Source organism: Rana temporaria, chromosome 5, assembly GCF_905171775.1.
Source record: "Rana temporaria chromosome 5, aRanTem1.1, whole genome shotgun sequence".
NCBI lineage: Eukaryota > Metazoa > Chordata > Amphibia > Anura > Ranidae > Rana > Rana temporaria.
This window is the reverse complement of record NC_053493.1, coordinates 20,967,197-20,991,179: the sequence shown is the minus strand read 5'-3', so window position 1 is coordinate 20,991,179 and position 23,983 is coordinate 20,967,197. Positions and strand designations below refer to the sequence as shown.

Here is a 23,983-nt window from a genome sequence, read left to right as displayed (position 1 = left end):
GAACTGCACAGAGGTTCAAGCTTCATTTAAAGTGGTTGTAAACCTCAGACATGAAATATGAAAAAAGCTTATCCCTCTATAGTGTGTACTTGTCCCAGTCCAGAGCACTAATGCTGCTTACAAACAATCGGATGGACTTGTTTCATCGGAAATGCCGATCGTGTGTAGGCCCCATCTGACTTTTTTCCATCGGAGGAAAAAAATACGTTTTAAATTCTTCCGATGGAAAAAAAATCCGATGGGAAAATCGTCTGTGTGGAATTCCGTCGGAGAAAAATCCACGCATGCTCAGAATCAAGGAAGTGTGTCCTGAGACACGATTGGCCAGTGTGTCCTGATGCACAATTGGGAGTCCTAAGATGCCCAGGCCAATCGGGACTCAGGACCCGCTTCCTGATTGGTCGGCCACATACAGAGGCCCAACATGCAGGGAGCACCGTCAGGTGTTCTAGGGACATAAATAACACATTTAACTTCTTGACTACCTCTCACACGGTTGAAGGCCCTGGAGTACCAGGACAATGGAAACACCCGAAAATTTGCCCATTTTGGAAAGTAAACACCCCAACGTACAATCTATGAGGCGTAATGAGTCTTTTGAACCTGTCATTTTTTTCCACATGTTTTTGGAAAATGTGGAAAGAAAATGAAAACACATTTTTTTTTTTACACAAAGGTGTCCACATTTCTAACACATAGCATGAACATAGCAATAATGACACCCCAAAATATATTCTGATACTCCTCCTGAGTATGGTGATACCACATGTGTGAGACTTTTACACAGCCTGGCCACATACAGAGGCCCAACATGTAGGGAGCACCATCAGGTGTTCTAGGGACATACATTTCAAATCTAATTTGACTACTTATTACACTTTTGTGAGGCATTGATGAGCACTGTAGTGGCATGGATGTGACATGAATGAGCACTGATGTGGCATGGATGAGAAGTGATGTGGCAGGGATGAGAACTGATGTGGCACAGATGAGCACTGATGTGGCACAGATGAAGAATTGATGTGGCAAGCACGTGGCATGGATGAGTATTTATGTGGCACTGATGTGGCACGGATGAGCATTGATGTGGCACAGATGAGAACTGATGTGGCACAGATGAGAACTGATGTGGCACAGATGAGAACTGATGTGGCACAGATGTGACATGGATGTGGCACGGATGAGAACTGATGTGGCACAGATAAGCACTGATGTGGCATGGATGTGGCACAGATGAGCACTGATGTGGTATGCATGTGGCACAGATGCGTACTGATATGTGGCACGGATGAGAACTGATGTGGCATGGATGAACACTGATGTGGCACGGATGAGAACTGATGTGGCACGGATGAGTACTGATGTGGCATGGATGTGGCACAGACAGGGCCGGCCCTATGATGGGACTGGGTGGTACCATGGGTACCAGGCAGCACTTTTAGGGGGGCAGCATATTTTTTGTGCTATAAATATATATATATATATATATTTTTTAACTTTTTGCTATAATAAATATCCCCAAAATTTTGAAAAATAAACTATTTTCTTCAGTTTAGGCCAATATGTATTCTTCTACATATTTTTGGTACCAAAAAAAACAAAAAACACAATTAGCGTACATTGATTAGTTTGCGCAAAAGACATTGTGGCCGCCGGCAATTCACAGGTCCCTTTATACTCCTGGATACATGTATAGAGCCATGGCAGGTCCTTTTATACGCCTATATGCATGTATAGAGCCATGTCAGGCCCTCTTTATACATCTATAGAGCCATGACAGGCCCTCGTTATACTCCTTTATACATGTATAGAGCCATGACAGGTCCTCTTTATACTCCTATATACATTTCTAGAGCCATGGCAGGTCCTCTTTATATTCCTTTACATGTAAAGAGTCTCGACAGGTCCTCTATATACATGTATAGAGCCATGACAGGTCCTCTTTATACATGTATAGAGCCATGACAGGTTCTCTTTATACATCTATAGAGCCATGACAGGCCCTCGTTATACTCCTTTATACATGTATAGAGCCATGTCAAGTACTCTTTATAGTCCTATATACATTTATAGAGCCATGACAGGTCCTCTTGATATTCCTTTACATGTAAAGAGTAATGACAGGTCCTCTATATACATGTATAGAGCCATGACAGGTCCTCTTTATACTCCTTTATACATGTATAGAGCCATGACAGGTCCTCTTTAGTTATCATGATATAAAATAATGAATGTGGGGGCCTTTTGGTTGGCATGATTTTTTTTCGGGGGGGGGGGGGGCAGCATTTCATTCTTGGTCCCAGGCAGCACAATGTCTTGGGCCGGCACTGGGCACAGAGAAGCACTGATGTAGCATGGTTGTGGCATGGATGAGTTCTGATGTGGCATGGATGAGCACTGATGTGGCACAGATGAGCATTGATGTGGCATGGATGAGTACTGATGTGGCTCGGATGAGCATTCATGCGGCATGGATGTGGCATGGATAAGCACTGATGTGGCATGGTTGTGGCACGGATGAGAACTGATGTGGCATGAATGTGACACAGATGAGCACTGATGTGGCATGGTTGTGGCACGGATGAGAACTGATGTGGCACGAATAAGTACTGACGTGGCATGGATGCGGCACGGATGATCCTCACACGTTGTACCGACCGGCGTGAACAGAGGGGAGGAGCCGATGTTTGCTGTGACTGATTATAAAGTGTGAGCTGGAGTTTGGCTTCAACGTGTTACTGTATTTAAAGCTTAAAAAAGAAAACTAATGCAGCCACCACATCTAATGATTGTCAGGCTGCAATATATTACGTTTACGGTTTTGGGTTAAATACCGCTTTAATAAAATACAGTATGGTTTAAAATATCTTAAAGATGTTATTATTTAATCCTTTTTATTTATTACGGGATGGAATCTCAGTGGTTTTCATACAAAACGTAAAGTTCATTTTTCAGGCTTCCAAGCGCTGAGGATCCCGACTGTAAAAGTGACATTATAATGGATATTATTTGTAAAGCGGAGTGTGAAAAGGTGTTAAAATATCTCCGGTAAGCCGAGGAGCGGAGGGAGAGGAGAGGATGAGTTGATGTCTGAACAAATTGAGATAATAAAAATTAATGAGGCGTTGGTAATCCGCGTGGCCTATTATTTTACACTTCAATCCGGGTTACTGTGCGGCTCCATCTGTAAACAATTAAACAAAGTGCTCGCCGTCCGCCAAGTTGTAGCTCATTCTTCTTTTTATTTGTAAAAAAAATGAACACGCAGCCGCAAAGCCGCGACCACCCACTTCTTCAAACGCGTTCACACAGAAAGAGTACGCGCCGCAAAATCACCGCCATCTTTTAGATCAGTGAAAATTATAGAGGGGCTGCATGTAGTTCACCTTAACACTCTCGGAAAATCGGCATCTGGCTTCATTATTTCGTAGCATACTATAACACACACCGAGAAAAAAGGAGGAGGGAAATAACCCCCAGTGTTGGTGTCAGTGGCAGTACGAAAAAATCTCCCAGCATTGGTGTCAGTGGATGCAATAATAAGCCCCCTGCGTTGGTGGCTGTGGATGCAGCATGAACCCCCAGTGTTGGTGTCAGTGGATGCAATAATAACCCCCAGTGTTGGTGTCAGTGAATGCCATAGATACCCCCAATGTTGATGTCAGTGGATGCAATAATAACCCCCAGTGTTGGTGTCAGTGGATGCAATAATAACCCCCAGTGTTGGTGTCAGTGGATGCAATAATAACCCCCAGTGTTGGTGTCAGTGAATGCCATAGATACCCCCAATGTTGATGTCAGTGGATGCAATAATAACCCCCAGTGTTGGTGTCAGTGGATGCAATAATAACCCCCAGTGTTGGTGTCAGTGAATGCCATAGATACCCCCAATGTTGATGTCAGTGGATGCAATAATAACCCCCAGTATTGGCGTCAGTGGATGCAATAATAACGCCCAGTGTAATAATAACCCTCAGTGTAATAATAACCCCCAGTGATGGTGTCAGTGGATGCAAAAATTAAACCCCATTGGTTGGTGTCAGTGGATGCAATACAGTGGATGCAATATTAAACCCCCATTGTTGTCAGTGAATGCAATAATAGCCCCCAGTAGGAGTTTAAGGTTCAATTTGCTGATTTGCCCAATCACCCAGACATTTACTGGTTCACGGGAAGCCAAACACCATGTATAATAACAGTATTACTCCCACTGTCATACACAACATATTCACACTATTAATGGCTGTAAAGGACGCAGCCAGGTGTGGTCACCACTGAGTCTTTAACAACTAGTAACATCACTGGCCCAGATTCAGGTAGAATCGCGCAATATTTGCGTGGGCAAAGAGCAAATTTTTTTCTCTGCGCCCACGCAAATATTGCGCTTTGCCCGCGATTCACGGAGCAGTTGCTCCGTAAATTGCGCGGGCAATATGCTAAACAGCCGGGCGCAAGGCTGCCTAATGTAAATGATCCCGCCGGGGGCGGGAATCATTTAAATTAGGCGCGCTCCCGCGCCGAGCGAACAGCGCATGCTCCGTCGGGAAACTTTCCCGACATGCATTGCGGCAAATGACGTCGCATGGACGTCATTTGCTTCTAAGTGAACGTGAATGACGTCCAGCGCCATTCACGGTTCACTTACGTAAACGACGTGAAATTTAAATTTCACGGGCGGGAGGCGCAGCTATACTTTAGCATTGGCTGCGCCTGCTATTAGCAGGAGCAGCCTTATGCTAAAGGCGCCGTACGGAAACTCCGTACCTTGCGTACGCAGGGCCCGCGCAACTTTTGTGAATCGGTGGTAGTATGCAATTTGCATACTATACGCCGATCACAATGGCCGCGCCCCCTAGCGGCCAACGCAAGAATGCAGCCTGGGATGTGAAGGCATAAGGAGGCTTATGTTTGTCACATCCTAGGCTGCAGTCGGTGTAACGAGGTTCCTGAATCAGGAGCACTCGTTACACCGGAGCAAGTAAGCACTTGCGCCGCGCAACTATGGTTGCGCGGGCGCAAGTGCTTCTTGAATCTGGGCCACTGACTCCATTCAATTACATTGCAGGAATAGTACTCAAAAAAACATTCATGGGGTACCCCCTAATTTATCCTAGGCTCTTTCAGTCTGGTATGAGGCCTCCCCCCAAAATTTCTATACCAGTCTTCTTGGGTATGGTATGCAAATTATGGGGAAACGGTGAAGGACGGGGCGTTTTTGGATTTGGGGCGAGGCGAGAGGAGCCGGATTTCCTGTGTGTTCGGCTCCTTTCGGCTTCTCTCGGCTCCTCTCGCGTGGCTGCGGGCGTGGCCGAGCCTAGCCGAGTGCGCAGTACACTCGACTCGGCTCGGCTCTAGGCTAGCGGCTCAGAGACAGCGGGGATCGGCGTATATCGCGCACCCACGATTTTCCCCTGATTTTAAGGGGGAAAAAGTGAGCGGTATACGCCGATAAATATGGTATATATATATATATATATATAAATATATATATACACACACATACATACGGTACATATATATATATATATATATATAAAAGTAAAATAAAAAAAAGATATAAATAATAAATTACATTAAATAAATAAATGTAAAAAAAAAATCTCAAAGAAAAATAAAATGTATAAAAACACACAATCTCAATGGAAAGCATTATGGGCCAGATTCAGAAAGAATTGCGGCGGCGTAACGTATGTCCTTTACGTTACTCCGCCGCAAGTTTTCATCGTAAGTGCTTGATTCACAAAGCACTTGCGTGTAAACTTGCGGCGGCGTAGCGTAAAGCCGTCCGGCGCAAGCCCGCCTAATTCAAATGGGGCGGGGACCATTTAAATTAGGCGCGTTCCCGCGCCGGACATACTGCGCATGCTCCGTTTTGAAATTTCCCGCCGTGCTTTGCGCGAAATGACGTCGCCCCGACGTAATGTTTTGAACGGCGACGTGCGTAACGTACTTTCATATTCCCGGACGACTTACGCAAAAAAATTTAAAAATTGAAATTCGACGCGGGAACGACGGACATACTTTAACATGGGCTGTCTATTGTTACACCACCTAAATAGCAGCCGTAACTTTGCGACGCGAAAAGCTGACTAGCGACGACGTAAGAGAATGCGACGAACGCGCGTACCTTTGTGGATCGCCGTAAACAGCTAATTAGCATACCCGACGCGGAAAACGACACGATCTCCACCCAGCGGCCGCCGAAGTATTGCATCCTAAGATCCGAAGGCGTACGAAGCCGTACGCCTGTCGGATCTTAGCCAAATGCCGTCGTATCTTGGTTTGTGAATTACAAATAAAGATACGACGCGGGAAATTTGAAAGTACGCCGGAGTATGAGCAGATACTCCGGCGTACTTTTTCTGTGAATCTGTCCCTATAATTGCATCCATGGTATGGAGAGTCTGGGTGATTGGAGACTCGCAGTGAAGAATAGGAATTGTAATATGCAGTGCAGTTCATCGCCCATCCGTCACAAAATAAAGCCGGAGATTGTGTTCTGCTCTGCCAGAGAGATTGATGGCTCCCAGAAGGAAGGCACTTTCCATGGTAAATAGCACTCATCTCCCAGCACAACACTTGTATTATATGGAGGAACGTTCCTTGATGAAGAATGGAGTTCCGGCTCCTTCCATCCTTGTATCGATTACATCTGATCGCCAGATAAATAGAAAGCTGAAATGTAGAACTGCATAGCTCCCAACTGTCCCTGATTTAGAACAATGTCCCTCTGTCCCTCTTTCCTCCTCATTTGTCCCTCATTTTGGTCTGATCTCTATAGATGGATATAAAATGCACTTTTTATCTTTCAAAAAGTGTTTTCCAGCGCTAAACCTTTCATCCGATTTCTAAATTGCTGTATTTGTAAATTCCAAAAGCCAATATAAAGGAATAGTAGTGGTAAAAAAAAAAGCACTTGTGGGTTTAACCCAGGGCTTGACAAAATCCGGGCGCCCGGTCGCAATTGCAACAAGAAATTGTGACCTGGGGAAGCTTAGGCCTGCAGAAGGCCGTAAAGCCGCGGCCTCAATTACCGGCCGGCGCGGGTCGCGAACGCGGCAGGCCCTTCTGCAGGCCTAAGCTTCCTTCTGTGATCTGGCGCCAACTTGTGGTGGCCGTTGGCATTACAAGTACCGTATTTATCGGCGTATACCGTGCACTTTTTTGCCCTGAAAATCAGGGCAAAATCGTGGGTACGCGGTATACGTCGATACCCGCTTTCCCGCGCGAGTTTGAATACTGCGCTGACATAGACAGAGCGCAGTACACTCGTGTATTGTCGGGCAGTCTCGGGTCCTCTCGCGCTGACGTCCTGGACGTACAGGACGTCAGCGCGAGAGTAGCCGAGCCTGCCAGACAATACACGAGTGTACTGCGCTCTGTCTATGTCAGCGCAGTATTCAAACTCGGCGCGGGAAACGAGCGGGGAGGACGCCGCAGAAGGACGCCGGACCCGACGAAGAGGACACCCGAAGCCGCAGACGGACGCCGGACCCGACGAGGCCGCCGATGGACGCCGCGCAAGACACCAAAACTGTAAGTACAAAAAAACTTTTTTCCACAGGAATTCGGGGCAACTTTAGGGGTGCGCGCTATACGCGGGAGCGCGCTATACCCCGATAAATAGCAAAACAGCAGTTCTAATGTGTTTTTCACTGTGTTCACTGCCATTTCCTTCCCTCTAATTAGAACCCCCAAACAGTAAATATATTTTTTATTCTTACACCCCTAGAGAAAAAAATGGCGGTTGTTGCGATACTTTCTGTCACACCGTATTTGCGCAGCGGTCTTACAAGCGCACTTTTTTGGGGGAAAAAATACACTTTTATTAATTAAAAAATAAGACAACAGCAAAGTTAGCCCAATTTTTTTTATATTGTGAAAGATAATGTTACGCCGAGTAAATTGATACCCAACATGCCACACTTCAAAATTGCGTCCGCTCGTGAAATGGCGACAAACTTTTACCCTTTAAAATCTCCATAGGCGATGTTTAAAAAAATTCTACAGGTTGTTTTGAGTTACAGAGGAGGTCTAGTGCTAGAATTATTGCTCTCGCTCTACCAATCGCGGCGATACCTCACATGTGTGGTTTGAATACCGTTTACATATGCGGGCGCTGCTCACGTATGCGTTCGCTTCTGCGCGCGAGCTTGGCGGGACGGGGCGTGTTTTTTGGCTCCTGACTTTTTTAGCTGGCTCCTAGATTCCAAGCAAATTTGTCGAACCCTGGTTTAACCAATCTTATTTTTTTGTACAATTCTCCTTTAAGGGGGCGTGGCAAGGGGTGTGTCCTATGCCTGCATGCTTTTGCTGATAGGTGTCCCTCATTCCCATTATAAAGGTATGGGAGGTATGGAATTCTGACTGGCATCGCCTGGCTATTGTTATATCATTATTGTAAAGTGATGTCTGTAGGGTAAGCTTGGGACTGTATACTGTATCATAACCGCATATCCCCTACTCCAGACAAAATAAAATATATACAGTATATGGAGGCTGTTTTAGGGCTCATTCACATTGACGGGGCCCGTTGAGGGGCAGTAAAACCCTGTGGCAGTATGGAGGCAGTACTTTGCCTCCTCACCACCTGTCATATGCTCTCTGAAGAGCAATCCTAATGTGAATCGCACTTCAGAGATCAAAGCATGTGTGAACGAGCCCTTACAGGTTTCGTCCCTCCCCCAGACTATGACTGGACAGTGAAAAAAGAAGAAGCAAACTGATAAGCCTGTATCTATATCACTCTGTTCTCTACTCCTGTTAGTGCCCGAGCACTGCAGCACAACTATCTCCATGTGCTTCTTCTGCCTCTCCCAGTCTGAGCCCTGCTGTACAGAGACTGCAAGAGACTGGGGTCAGTTGGCATAGAAAAGATAATTTATGTATTTTTTCTGGCATTGAGTAAATATTTAAGATCAGATTTCAGGCGTAGAAAACATGTATTGATTTACTGAGTATTATTTGTTTTATATATATTTGTATTTCAATGTTGATTTAATATATTATTGTATATAAAAAAAAAATTATATGTATTTAGCCATTAATATTTATACTTATTTTATATTGTTTAAATAATAATACTATTATTAGTAGTAGTTTTATTTTTAATACTGATTCTTTTTATAAATGTTAATTTAAAATACTAACTTAATAATAATTTAGATAATTATTGCTAATTTATATTTATTTATCATTTATTGAGTTTCAGATACAAAATATGTCCTTATTATTTTCCTTATTATATTCACTTATGTATATTTTTTATATGTATTTAATCATTATTATTCAGACTTATTTTATAATATTTAAATAACCATAATAATAATATTAATAGTAGTATTATTATTAAACTGTATTTAAATAAATGTATATTTATATTATTAATTTAATAATTATTTATATAATTATTGATAATTTATATGTATTTATCATTCATTGAGTTTCAGACACAAAATATGTCCTTATTATTTTCCTTATTATATTAATTTGTGTAAAAATATTATATGTATTTAGTCAGTATTATTCATACTTATTTTATATGATTTAAATAACAATAATAGTAATATTAATAGTAGTATTATTATTAAACTGTATTTATATAAATGCATATTTATATTATTAACTTAATAATTATTTATATAATTATTGATAATTTATATTTATTTATCATTCATTGAGTTTCAGACACAAAATATGTCCTTATTATTTTCCTTATTATATTAATTTGTGTAAAAATGTTATATGTATTTAGTCATTATTATTCATACTTATATTTTATATTATTTAAATAATAATAATAATAATAATAATAATAATAATAATAATAATAATATTGATAGTAGTATTTTTATTAAACTGTATTTATATAAATGTATATTTATATTATTAACTTAATAATAATTTATATAATTATTGATCATTTATATTTATCATTCATTGAGTTTCAGATACAAAATATGTTCTTATTATTTTCCTTATTATATTAATTTATGTAAAAATGTTCTATGTATTTAGTCATTATTATTCATATTAATTTTATATTATTTAAATAACAATAATAGTAATAATAATAGTAGTATTATTATTAAACTGTATTTATATAAATGCATATTTATATTATTAACTTAATAATAATTTATATTTATTTTTATTTCTCATTCATTGAGTTTCAGACACAAAATATGTCCTTATTATTTTCCTTAATATATTGATTTGTGTAAAAATGTTATATGTATTTAGTCATTATTATTCATACTTATTGTATATTATTTAAATAACCATAATAATAATATTAATAGTATTATTATTATTAAACTGTATTTAAATAAATGTATATTTATATTATTAATTTAATAATTATTTATATAATTATTGATAATTTATATTTATTTATCATTCATTGAGTTTCAGACACAAAATATGTCCTTATTATTTTCCTTATTATATTAATTTGTGTAAAAATGTTATATGTATTTAGTCATTATTATTCATACTTATATTTCATATTATTTAAATAATAATAATAATAATAATAATAATAATAATAATAATAATAATAATAATAATAATAATGATAGTAGTATTATTATTAAACTGTATTTATATAAATGTATATTTATATTATTAAATTAATAATGATTTATATAATTATTGATCATTTATATTTATCATTCATTGAGTTTCAGATACAAAATATGTCATTATTTTCCTTATTATATTAATTTATGTAAAAATGTTATATGTATTTAGTCATTATTATTCATACTTATTTTATATTATTTAAATAATAATAATAATAATAATAATAATAATAATAATAATAATAATAATAATAATAATAATGATAGTAGTATTATTATTAAACTGTATTTATATAAATGTATATTTATATTATTAACTTAATAATAATTTATATAATTATTGATCATTTATATTTATCATTCATTGAGTTTCAGATACAAAATATGTCCTTATTATTTTCCTTATTATATTAATTTATGTAAAAATGTTATATGTATTTAGTCATTATTATTTATACTTATTTATATATAATTTAAATATTATTTCTGTATTTTAAACATATATGTATATTATTATTATTATTTATAATGTATTAATCATGTATATAATTATAGATAATTTAGATTTGTTTATCAGTCACGGAGTTTCAGATACAAGTATTTACTTAAAGTAAAGCGCTACCAAAATATATAGCTGTTTTTTTTTTTTCTGCCTATATTTTTTATTTTGTCAAGCCAATATTTTAATTCAGACACCTAAGATATATTACGCACCAAAGGCAGGGCGACTCTACAAATCGCTATCACAATTTTGGGTCACCTGCTACTCACTGAACTGTAAAATAATATCATCAAGATGAATTGTAGTGCCTGTTTTTGGGGTTACGGTTGTTACTGATGTTTTATATACTATTGTTGAAAAGCAATAAAAATAATTTAAAATAAAGAAATAATAATGTGACCATCAGCAGCTGAACATTTGAGGACCTCTCTGCTTTCCCTACAAACAAACCCCTAATGTCCTCATAATAAGGACCTATCACATAAAACATACTATCCCTCAGGGGCTTGTCAGCCCACTTGTGGTAGCAAATGCAATAAAGTAAAACGAAAAAAATAAATAAAAAGCAGCTAAAATAATAAATTGCAAAAAACATACACAGAAAAAAAGGCCGCGTACACACGATCGGTCCATCCGACGAGAACAGTCTGATGTATTTTTCCATCGGTTAACTGATGAAGCTGACTGATGGTCCGTCACGCCTGCACACCATTGGTTAAAAAAACGATCGTGTCAGAACGCGGTCACGTAAACCACGTACGACGGCACTATAAAGGGAAAGTTCAAATCCAATGGCGCCACCCTTGGGGCTGCATTAGCTGATTTTGTGTTAGTAAAAGACGTTTTGCGCTTTTCTGTCTGTTACAGCGTGATGAATGTGCTATCTCCATTACGAACGCTAGTTTTACCTGAACGGGCGCTACCGTCCCCTAATTTAGTCTGATCATGCGTGGATTATTAACCGATGGTCGTACCTACTAACGATCGTTTTTTTTCTATCGGTTAAATTTAAAACAAGTTGGCTTTTTTTTAACCAATGGTTAAATAACCGATGGGGTCTACACACGATCGGTTTGGATCGATGAAAACGGTAATGCCCTCCCCCACCATGGCCTGTATATCTGATCACCACACAAGACTCCATTGCTGAAGAAAAATCACGGTGAATCTCGTTTAAAGTTTTCTGCACAACATTTAGACAATCCTGTGAAATACGGGGAGAATATCGTCTGCTCAGATGAGACCAAAACTCGGATGCCACAATACACACCATGTATGGAGGTCACATGACACATCACCCCAAAAACACCCCCCATACCAACAGTGGGGTTTGGAGGCGGGAACATCATGGAGTGGGCGGGGCTGTTTTTCAGGATACGGTTCTGGCAAACTTCATATCATTGAAGGAGGGATGAATGGGAAAATGTACCAAGACATTCTTGATAAAAATCTGCCGCCATCTACCAGGATGATGAAGATGAAATGATGGAGGAGATTTCAGGAGGACACAATGATCCCAAACACAAAGCCAAGGAAACTCTACATTGGTTTCAAAGAAAAAATAAAGCTGCTAGAATGGCCCAGCCAATCACCTGACTCGAATCCAATAGAAAATCTATGGAGAGAACTAAAGATCAGAGGGCCAGATTCACAAAGAATTGCGGCGACGTAACGTATCGTAGATACGTTACACCGCCACAAGTTTTCATCGCAAGTGCCTGATTCACCAAGCACTTGCGATGAAAACCTACGCTGGTGGCCTCCGGCGCAAGGCGGGCCAATTTAAATGGGAGTGTGCCATTTAAATTAGGCGCGCTCCCGCGCCGGACCTAACGCGCATGCTCCGTTTCCAAAATCCCGCCGTGCTTTGCGCGCCGTGACGTCATTTTTTCGAACAGCGACGGGCGTAGCGCAATTCCGTATTCCCGGACGGCTTACGCAAACGACGTTAATTTTTAAATTTCGACGCGGGAACGACGGCCATACTTTATACAGCACATACGTGTGCTGTGTAAAGTTAAGGCACCAAAAAAAAATACTAACTTTGCGACGGGAAACTAGACTAGCGGCGACGTAGCGAACGCGAAAAACCGTCGGGAATCGCCGTAACTCCTAATTTGCATACCCGACGCTGGTTTACGACGCAAACTCCCCCCAGCAGCGGCCGTGGTATTGCATCTTAAGATCCGACAGTGTAAAACAATTACACGGATCTTATGGATATCTATGCGTAACTGATTCTATGAATCAGTTGCATAGATAGAAACAGAGATACGACGGCGTATCAGGAGATACGCCGTCGTATCTCCGCTGTGAATCTGGCCCAGAGTTCATACAAGAGAACCACAGAACCGTCAAGATGTGAAGACTGTTTGTGTGGAAGAAATGGGCGAATATCATACCTGAGCAACGCATGAGACTCGTTTCTCCATACAGGAGGCGTCTTGAAGCCGTCATTACCAACAAAGGATTTTGTACCAAGTATTAAATACATTTACCGCATGTACTAGAGTATAAGCCGACCCGAATATAAGCCGAGGCACCTAATTTTACCACAAAAAAATGGGAAACCGTATTGACTCGAGTATAAGCCTAGGGTGTCCATCTGCATGCCTCACTGTGCCATTGACTAGACTGACGTTTACCATGGGAGTCTATGGAAGGGGTGCCCGGGTTTGAAAAATCGGTGCTCCCCGGCCGTAGGTCCCCCGGACAACAAACTTTGCACACTTGTAGAGGAAGACTGGGGCTACATCTGTGCCAAGCTTGGGGTGCAGGGAGATCAGGCGCAAAAAGGTGACTCGAGTATAAGCCGATGGGGCATTTTCAGCACAAAAAATGTGCTGAAAAACTCGGCTTATACTCGAGTATATATGGTAATTCTATTTTATTACACCTAACTTAATTTCTGAACACATTTGTTTTGGTTTCCTTGGGCCAGATTCACAGAAGAAGTACGCCAGAGTATCTGCTGATACTCCGGCGTATTTTCAAATTTCCCGCGGCGTATCTTTAGTTTGAATCCTCAAACCAAGATACGACGGCTTTTGGCTTCGATCCGACAGGCGTACGGCTTTGTACGCCTTTGGATCGTAGGTGTAATACTTCGGCGCCCGCTGGGTGGAGTTTGCATCGTTTTCTGCGTCGGGTATGCTAATTAGCTTTTTACGGCGATTCACGAAGGTACGCGCGGCCGTCGCATTCTCTTACGTCGTCGCTAGTCGGCTTTTCCCGGCGTATAATTGAAGCTGCTATTTTGTGGTGTATAGATAGACCTTAAAAACAGAGTGCACAAAAAGAAACTGCTCAAAGGGAACCTACGCAGTGCACTTCCCGGCGCCAAGAACAAGCTATAAACTCAAATGTACAGGATATGGATTAAGTAAAAAATTATTATATATATAAAAATTCAACAGAAATAGAATCTCTTGTTAAAAAACCGGAGGTAATATATATATTGCAGCAGCTATTTAAAATAGATAAAACATCTATAAATATAAACAAAGTATCAATCAAATAAAACCAGTATATATAGGTTCAAAAGTGATAAAACAGCGCTATGCATAAACAGCAAAAAAGCCATCTTTGTCCCAAAAAGTGGGAGGTTTCTTGGGGGGGTCTATTACCTTCTTTACGACCCTGTCTCCAAAGCATTGTGCTTTTTTGTAGATGAAATTCGGTTTAGTGGGGATGACTGTTCTCAAAATCTTGTCCAGAAACAACACATGCCAATGTGATAAAAAGATTGTTTCCACTTCTTTGTACTGGGAGTGGTAGCCCGATACAAAGCTCCACTCATGAGTGTTCACCTTGGTAGTGGGTGGTTTTATTCGAAGGCACTCAGTTCTAGGTATCAAAGCCAGATCTTTAATGGTTTTAGACAATTGATTTTCGTGATATCCCTTTTCTAAAAATTTCTTTTTTTTTTTTTTTTTAATATACAGGTTTGAGCAAGGAAATCTTCATCGTTGGTGCAACCTCCCACTTTTTGGGACAAAGATGGCTTTTTTGCTTGTCGAAAATGTCTACCTTGCAGGGAAGTTGATAGACCGATGAGAGCTATTGAAAACATCACTTCCACATCTAACAATATGACATTCCCCATTAAGGAATTCATTACATGCAACACTTCATATGTAGTGTATGTCTTGGAATGCCCATGCAAGCTGATGTATGTAGGCCGTACAAAGAGAGAATTGAAAGTCAGGATTGGGGAACATATAGCTAATATTAAATCGGGTTATAAAGACCATAATGTTTCCTTACATTTTAAAATTTTCCATGACAAGAACCCAGCAGGTTTGAAATTTTGGGGAGTTCGTCACCTAAAACCTTCTTGGAGGGGTTCGAATCGTGTAAGGGAGCTGTCAAAACTCGAAACTGAGTGGATGTTTTCTGTTGACACATTGGTGCCGAAAGGGTTAAATGTCGAGCTAGACATCAATTGTTTTATTAGCGACTATTAACCTCAGTATTGTTCCCTAGATATGTATATCTGTGCTTAGTATTATCCCCAAAATTGGTCCCTATTGCCTTTTGGAGACTATACACAAATATTTATATATTATGTTTATGCATTTTCTCTGAGAATTTAATTTCGATTTTATCTCTATGTTGTGCTATTTTTAATTTTATCTCACTGTAAAGTGATTTCTCCAACCTTTATTATTATTATTACCTTTGAAATTAACTTTTTAAAAATAAATTTTATCATTGATATTTATATATCAATTTTATATTGCATAAATTTCGATTGCAATTGTAAGATGTTTTGAGGTTTATCCTCTTTATACATATCGACATATTATTCCATTTTTCCTCTTCCTTTATATATTGAATTATGCATCAATGTGTTGTATATACATTCTGGTTTGTGCATTTCTGCTTTGCCGTATTGTAATGCACAGCCATATATGCTAGTACCATGCCTTGCCTTGTAAGAGTGAATGTGCACTTAGAGATCATACTCAATAGTTGATGGCTGTTTGAAGAGTTAATGGAATCGATATTATGTTTCTGATTCTTTCACTGACCTTTTGTCACTTTGATTAATCCTCTCCTTGTCACTCATGGACTATAAGCATATGTGGACTATTTTTAATTCTAAGATGTATAATATTTATTATGACCTCCTGTATATGAATGCCTGCTAGTTTGCATAATTACAGAATTGGTGGTGTAAAATCATATACTTTCGATCGCGTTACATCATTGTTGCGATCATACGTGCAGGGTCCTATATTAATTGTTGCGTGTCTGTGACTGTTTTCCCCATGATCTGTCCTCGGCTGACGTCTGCTCCACCTTCCGTCCCGTGATACACCAATGGGAACGGAGGTGTGTGCGCGTCATACCCAATAGCCGTCGACCGGGAACTACATATACACGCAATGTACGCCGAGTAGCCACGCCCTCTGTTGAAGTTCGGATGTGACGAAACGTGTCAGGGCGTGGCTACGACGGCGTATCCAGGAAGTTGTGAAGAGTGCGTTCCACCGCTGTACCTTCCCTATCAGACCAGGCGTTCTCAGCAGCGTGCATCCAGCACAAGCGCGACCCCCTGTGTGTGGAGGAGAGCGGTGAAGTTGACTCTTTATTCTTATGCTCATTTACAAGTAGTTATATTGTACGTAGATAGGAAGCGGGGTGTGTTATCATACGGGATTTTACTTTATTAAAGCGATATTACACTATTTTGGTGCCATTTGTTTTCTTCTATGAACCCCTGCTTGGAGTTGTTTATAAAATCCTTTGCTGCTTCTGGAATGAGGTTGGAGGTCCGATCATGATGATTTATGTCAAGGCTATTTTATATTGATCTTCTGGTGAGTTTAAACCCCAGAGGGGAAGTGTGTCTCACGTTTGGTGAAGATTGGAAATCGGTGGAGGGTTTACTACCATTCCTTGAAAAAACATTTCCACTAGCATCTTGAACTTTACCTGACTCACTGATCTATGGACTTTTTTTCCAACATCTTTTATCTATATGTTTATGCATAGCGCTGTTTTATCACTTTTGAACCTATATATAGATAGACCTGCCATGTTAAAGTATGGCCGTCGTTCCTGCGTCTAATTTTTTTTTTTTTTTTTGCGTAAGTCGTCCGTGAATAGGAAAGGACGCAACTCACGTCGACGTTCAAAAAATCACGTCCCTGCGACGTAATTTCGCGCAAAGCACGGCGGGAAATTTCAAAACGGAGCATACACAGTACTCAGAGGTTTGTTAGGGAACCTTAGTGAACCTTAGTGAACAAACAGCATCATGAAGGCCAAGGAACTCACCCAAACAGGTCAGGGATAAAGTTGTGAAGAAGTATAAAGCAGGGTTAGGTGATAAAAAAAATCCTAAGTTTTGAACATCTCACAGAGCTCTGTTCAATCCATCATCCGAAAATAGAAAGAGTATGGCACAACTGCAAACCTACCAAGACATGGCCGTCCACCTAAACTGACCAGGCCGGGCAAGGAGAGCATTCATCAGAGAAGCAGCCAAGAGGCCCATGGTAACTCTGGAGGAGCTGCAGAGATCCACAGCTCAGGGGGGAGAATCTGTCCACAACTATTAGTGGTCTCTCCACAAGTCTGCCCTTTATGGAAGAGTGACAAGAAGAAAGACATTGGTGAAAGAAATCCATAAGAAGTACCGTTTGCAGTTTGTGAGAAGCCATGTGGGGGACACAGCAAACATGTGGAAGAAGGTGCTCTGGTCAGATGAGACTAAAACTGAATGTTTTGGTCTAAAAGCAAAACTCTATGTGTGGCGGAAAACTAACACTGCACATCATCCTGAACACACCAACCCCACCGTGAAACATGGTGGTGGCAGCATCATGTGGTGGGGATGCTTTTCTTCAGCAGGGACAGGGAAGCTGGTCAGAGTTGATGGGGAGATGGATGGAGCCAAATACAGGACAATATTAGAAGAAAACCATTTAGAGTCTGCAAAAGACTTGAGACTGGGGGGAGGTTCACCTTCCAGCAGGACAACGACCCTAAACACACAGCCAGAGCTACAATGGAATGGTTTAGATCAAAGCATATTCATGTGTTAGAATGGTCCAGTCAAAGTCCAGACCTAAATCCAATTGAAAATCTGTGACAAGACTTGAAAATTGCTGTTCACAGACGCTCTCCATCCAATCTGACAGAGCTTGAGATATTTTACAAAGAAGAATGGGCAGAAATGTCGATGTACAAAGCTGGTAGAGACATCCCCAAAAAGACTTGGCGCTGTAATTACAATGAAAGGCGGTTCTACAAAGTATTGACTCCGGGGGGCGCCATACAAATGCCTCCCACACTTTTCACATGAAAACCATTTATCATTTTCCTTCCACTTCACAATTATGTGCCCCTTTGTGTTGGTCTATCACATAAATTCCCAATAAAATAAATTCACGTTTTTGGTTGTAACATGACAAGATGTGGAAAATAGGGCATGAATACTTATTCAAGGCACTGTACATATACCGTATTTATCGGCATATACCGCGCGCCGGCGTATAGCGCGCACCCCAAGCTGAGAAGGGAAGTTTAGGGAAAAAACTTAAATTTTGGATGTCTTGCCCGGCGTCTATCGGCGGCCTTGTCCGGCGTCCGTCTGCGGCCTTGAGCGGGGTCCGTCCAGCCTTGTCGGTGTCCGTCTGCTGTCTTGCCCGGCGTCCATCTGCGGCCTTGTCCGGCGTCCGTCTGCGGCGTTGCGCGGGGTCCGTCGAGTGTTGTGGGTGTCCATCCGCACCTTGCCCGGGGTTGCGTTCCGTTGTGTGTTTGAATTTGGCACGCTGTGCAGAGACGGGTTTTCTGCGCTCTCGGCTCCTCTCGCGTGGCTGCGGGCGTGGCCGAGCCTAGCCGAGTGCGCAGTACACTCGGCTCTGACAATGTCGGAGACAGCGGGGATCAGCGTATATCACGCACCCACGATTTCCCCTGATTTTAAGGGGAAAAAAGTGTGTGGTATACGCCGATAAATACGGTATATATATAAAATAACTGAAAATCATTGGCCTATCTTTATTTTTTCCTCACATCTAATAAAACTTTTTATTTATTTTTTTCAGAATCTGTACACAGCTCCTAGTAAATTCTACCATCACGTGCCTATAATTCTCCGTCTATCCTAACAATTTTTGGAACAACCATTCGAGAAAGCCCCCGACCATCAGACAACGGCATCCTGTTTAATGAAAGCGCCATATATAAATAAATTGAATCACTATATTGATTTCATTTTATGCCGCTTCCCCTTTTTATTTACAAAGGCATCCTGTGGTCGACTCTTTAACAAAAAATAAAAAAGGTTGAAAAAAGTTGGATATAATTCTTTTCAAAACAGGCCAGCCTATCCTATTCAGCTCAGAATTTATTCCACATACGGTTCAAAACAATTGGTTTCTCCCCCCTTTATGGCTTGCTCTGCATTTCCATGACACTTCATAAACTTTTTCAAGCTCCATCTTGAAAACCACTATCCTTATACCTGGTAAGCAAGACGGGGGAACACCTAACAATGCTCCGGTGGAGTTTAGACTAGTTTATGAAGTGCCAGAGGAATCTGGAGCAGATCTGGGCTGCGGAAAGCCGGTGCAGGCTCTAGGAAAGGCTCAGTGAGCATAAACATGCCATAAATAGAGGGATGAAATGGGTCAGATCCAGCCAAACACCGCAGTAATAGCACACAACTAATGCACGTTTTTAAGGGTTGGGGGGGGGGGGGGGGGATAGTTTAACGCCGTCCTCAAGAAGGAACAATGAATGAAGCACAGACACCAGCAGAGGAGAGGGCTGAATTGGGTGTGGGATTATAACAAAAGGACGCTTTGTGGTCCGGCCAAGGAAATATGACCATCGATTGTTAAAAAATCATATATATATATATATATATATATATATATATATATATATATATATATATATATATATATATATATATTAATTTATTTATTTGTAAATATCTATATTAATTTATTTATTTGTAAATCTCTCTCTCTCTCTCTCTCTCTCTCTCTCTCTCTCTCTATATATATATATATATATATATATACAAATAAAAGTGAAAGATATATATTTATATATATATATATATATATATATATATATATATATATATTTTCAAATATATTTCCAAATATATATATATATATATATATATATATATATATATATTTCAATTTATATATATATATATATATATATATTAATTTTAATTTAGAACTAAATATATATATTTGTATATATATATATATATATATATATATATATATATATATATATATATATATATATATATATATATATATATATATATTTATTTTATTTTTTTTATTTGTAAATATATGTATATATATATATATATATATATATATATATATATATATATATATATATATATACACACACAAATATATATATTTATTTCTAAATATATTTAAATAAATATATATATATATATATTTCAATTTTATTTGTAAATATATATATATATATATATATATATATTTATTTAAATATATTTATAAATAAATATATATATATATTTGTATATATATTTATTTATTTATCTGTAAATAAATATATGTTTGTATATTTATATATATATATATATATATTTATAAATAAATAAATATATATATATATATATATATATATATATATACACACACATATATATAATATATATATATATATATATACACACATATATATAATATATATATATATATATATATATATATATATATATATATATATATATATATTTGTAAATATATATATATTTATTTGTAAATAATAGAATATTTATATATATATATATATATATATATATATATATATATATATATATATATATATATTTACAAATACATATACAAATATATATATATATTTATATATTTATTTACAAATAAATATATATTTATTTATTTACAAATAAATATATATTTATTTATTTACAAATAAATATATATATATATATATATATATATATATATATATATATATATATATATATATATATATATATATATATATATATATATACTGTGGGCCAGATCCACGTAGCGCGGTGCTTCTTTACGCCCGGCGTAGTGTATCTCAGATACACTATGCCGCCGTAACTTACAGCGTATTTTCCGTATCCGCAAAGAATTTGCGCCGTAAGTTACGGTGGCGTAGTGTAAATGTGTCGGCGTAAGGGCGCGCTATTCAAATGGCTAAGTTGTGGGCGTGTTTTATGTCAATACGTCTTGACCCGACGTAAATAACGTTTTTTCTGAACGGCGCATGCGCCGTCCGTGGGGGTATCCCAGTGCGGATGCTCCAAATTAACCTGCAACAAGCCAATGCTTTCGACGTGAACATCATTCTACGCAAAGCCCGACGAAAAATTTGACGCTGGCCCGACATTGGCTACGCCTCATATAGCAGGGGTAACGTTACGCCGAAAAAAGCCTTACGGAAACGACGTAAAAAAATGTGCCGGCCGGACGTACGTTTGTGGATTGGCGTATCTAGCTAATTTGCATACTCAACTCGGAAATCGACGGAAGCGCCACCTAGCGGCCAGCGTAAATATGCACCTTAGATCCGACGGCGTACTAAGACGTGCGCCAGTCGGATCTAGCCCAGCTTCAGGCGTATCTTGTTTTGTGGATACAAAACAAAGATACGACGGAGCAACCTAGCAGTTACGCGGCGTATCAATAGATACGCCAGCGTAACTGCTTTGTGGATCTGGCCCAGTATATATATATATATATATATAGATAGATCAGCTCCATGATGTGGTCATGGAGGAGCACTGATTTGGACATAGTTGGCCATTGCTGCTGATTTGGCCTGCGATTTGACATGTGAAATCGCAAGCCAAATCGCTTCAATGTGAACCAGGGCTAAGTGACACTTTTTGGGGACCAGTGACTGAAATCACGCTGCCTTAAAATAGTTGACAAGTGGATTTGGGAGGGCCCAAAAAAATATTTGCCCTGGGTCCAATCAATATTAAATGATGGCCCTGGTAATGGTATTAGTTTTCTCTTTACCACTTGCAGACCGCCCGCCCGCAATGTACTGCAGATGGGACGCCAGTACAGGCAAAGTATGTCTGCTCCCACCATCTACACCCGCTGTCAGCAGATCCAGGCCAAAAATTCCCAGCTGGGACCTGCTGATCGGCTGTGTCCAATCACAGCCCAGAGCCCTGTGCTGACAATCAACACATGGCTCTATAAGGAGGCAACAATCTCTCTGTTTCTTATCCCTGCACAGGGATAAGAAACAAAGAGATATTCAGTAAATATTAGCACGTATTACACATTCTTAGCCACACATTTAACCCCTTGATCGCTCCCCTAATGTTAATCCCTTCCCAGCCAGGGTAATTAGTACAGTGACAGTGTATAGCATGGGTGCTTAACTAGTTGCTGACCAGCCGCCGCAGTTCTACGGCGGCAGGTCGGCTCTCCTGCGTGAGAGCCCGTAGTTCTACATCGCCTCACGAAGCGGCCACTAGGGGCGCGTGTGCACCGCCGGAAGGGGGGGGGGGACCTTCAGGAGCTGAAGGGATTAATCAACATTATTAGAAAGGAACGTCTTTTCAGGGGTTCCTCAATCTTAAACGGTTGGGAAATTCTGCTTTTAGGCCGTCTCATTGGACTTTTAGGGCCAGATTCACGTAGAATCGCGGCGGCGTAATGTATCGTATATACGTTACACCGCTTGCGTGAAAACTTATGCCGGCGGCCTCCGGCGTAAGCCTGCGTAATTCAAAGGGGCGTGTGCCATTTAAATTAGGCGCGCTCCCGCGCCGGACCTAATGCGCATGCTCCGTTTTGAAATTCCCGCCGTGCTTTGCGCAAAGTGACGTAATTTTTTTGAACGGCGACGTGCGTAGCGTACTTTCGTATTCCCGGTCTTACAAAATAATTTTTTTTTTTTAATTCGACGCGGGAACGACGGCCATACTTTAACATGGGCTGTGTAAAGTTAGGGCAGGTAAAACGACGACTAACTTTGCGACGGGAAACTAGACTAGCAACGACGTAACAAATGCGAAAAACCGTCGTGGATCGCCGTAAAACCTCATTTGTATACCCGACGCTCGAATACGACGCGAACTCCACCCAGCGGCGGCCGCGGTACTGCATCCTAAGATCCGACGGTGTAAAACAATTACACCTGTCGGATCTTAGGGATATCTATGCGTAACTGATTCTATGAATCAGTCGCATAGATACTCTGAGAGATACGACGGCGTTTCAGAGAAACGCCGTCGTATCTCTTCTGTGAATCTGGCCCTTAGTCACTTCCACAGAATAAAGTAAAAATAACAATGTAACAATAAAAACATTTACCTCACAAATACTTGTCAGTAGAGGAATGTCTGTGGACAGGAATCCGTATTTCTGGAGCAGCAGAAAGACGAAACATCTGAATATTTCCAATACAGGTGCTCCCGGTCTGGAGAAATAGTGCAATAAATAAAAATTATACTAAATATAATAAATTCTAAATAATAATACAATATAGTAAAATTTACTAATTATTTAAAAAAAAAAAAAAAAAGCATAAAAAGGTATGAATGTAAGAAAAATGATACTGTGGGCCAGATTCATGTAGAATTACGGCGGCGTAACGTATCCCGTTTACGTTACATCGCCGCAAGTTTTCAGCGTAAGTGCTTGATTCACAAAGCACTTGCCTGTAAACTTGCGGCGGCGTAGCGTAAAGCCGTCCGGCGCAAGCCCGCCTAATTTAAATGGGGCGTGTATCATTTAAATTAGGCACGTTCCCGCGCCGAACGTACTGCGCATGCTCCGTTTTGAAATTTCCCGCCGTACTTTGCGCGAAATGACGTCGCCCCGACGTAATGTTTTGAACGGCGACGTGCGTTAAGTCC

General features: G+C 39.7%; 1 protein-coding gene across 1 annotated transcript in view; it reads right to left on the bottom strand.

Annotated features, from left to right (window-relative positions):
• The window catches only part of AGMO (alkylglycerol monooxygenase), a 291,800-nt gene that overhangs the window by 71,143 nt on the left and 196,674 nt on the right, over positions 1–23,983 (bottom strand). Inside the window, exon 12 of the mRNA XM_040352254.1 lies at positions 23,439–23,544. Coding sequence (XP_040208188.1) covers positions 23,439–23,544 — 106 coding nt within the window. The remainder of the gene's footprint in view (positions 1–23,438; positions 23,545–23,983) is intronic.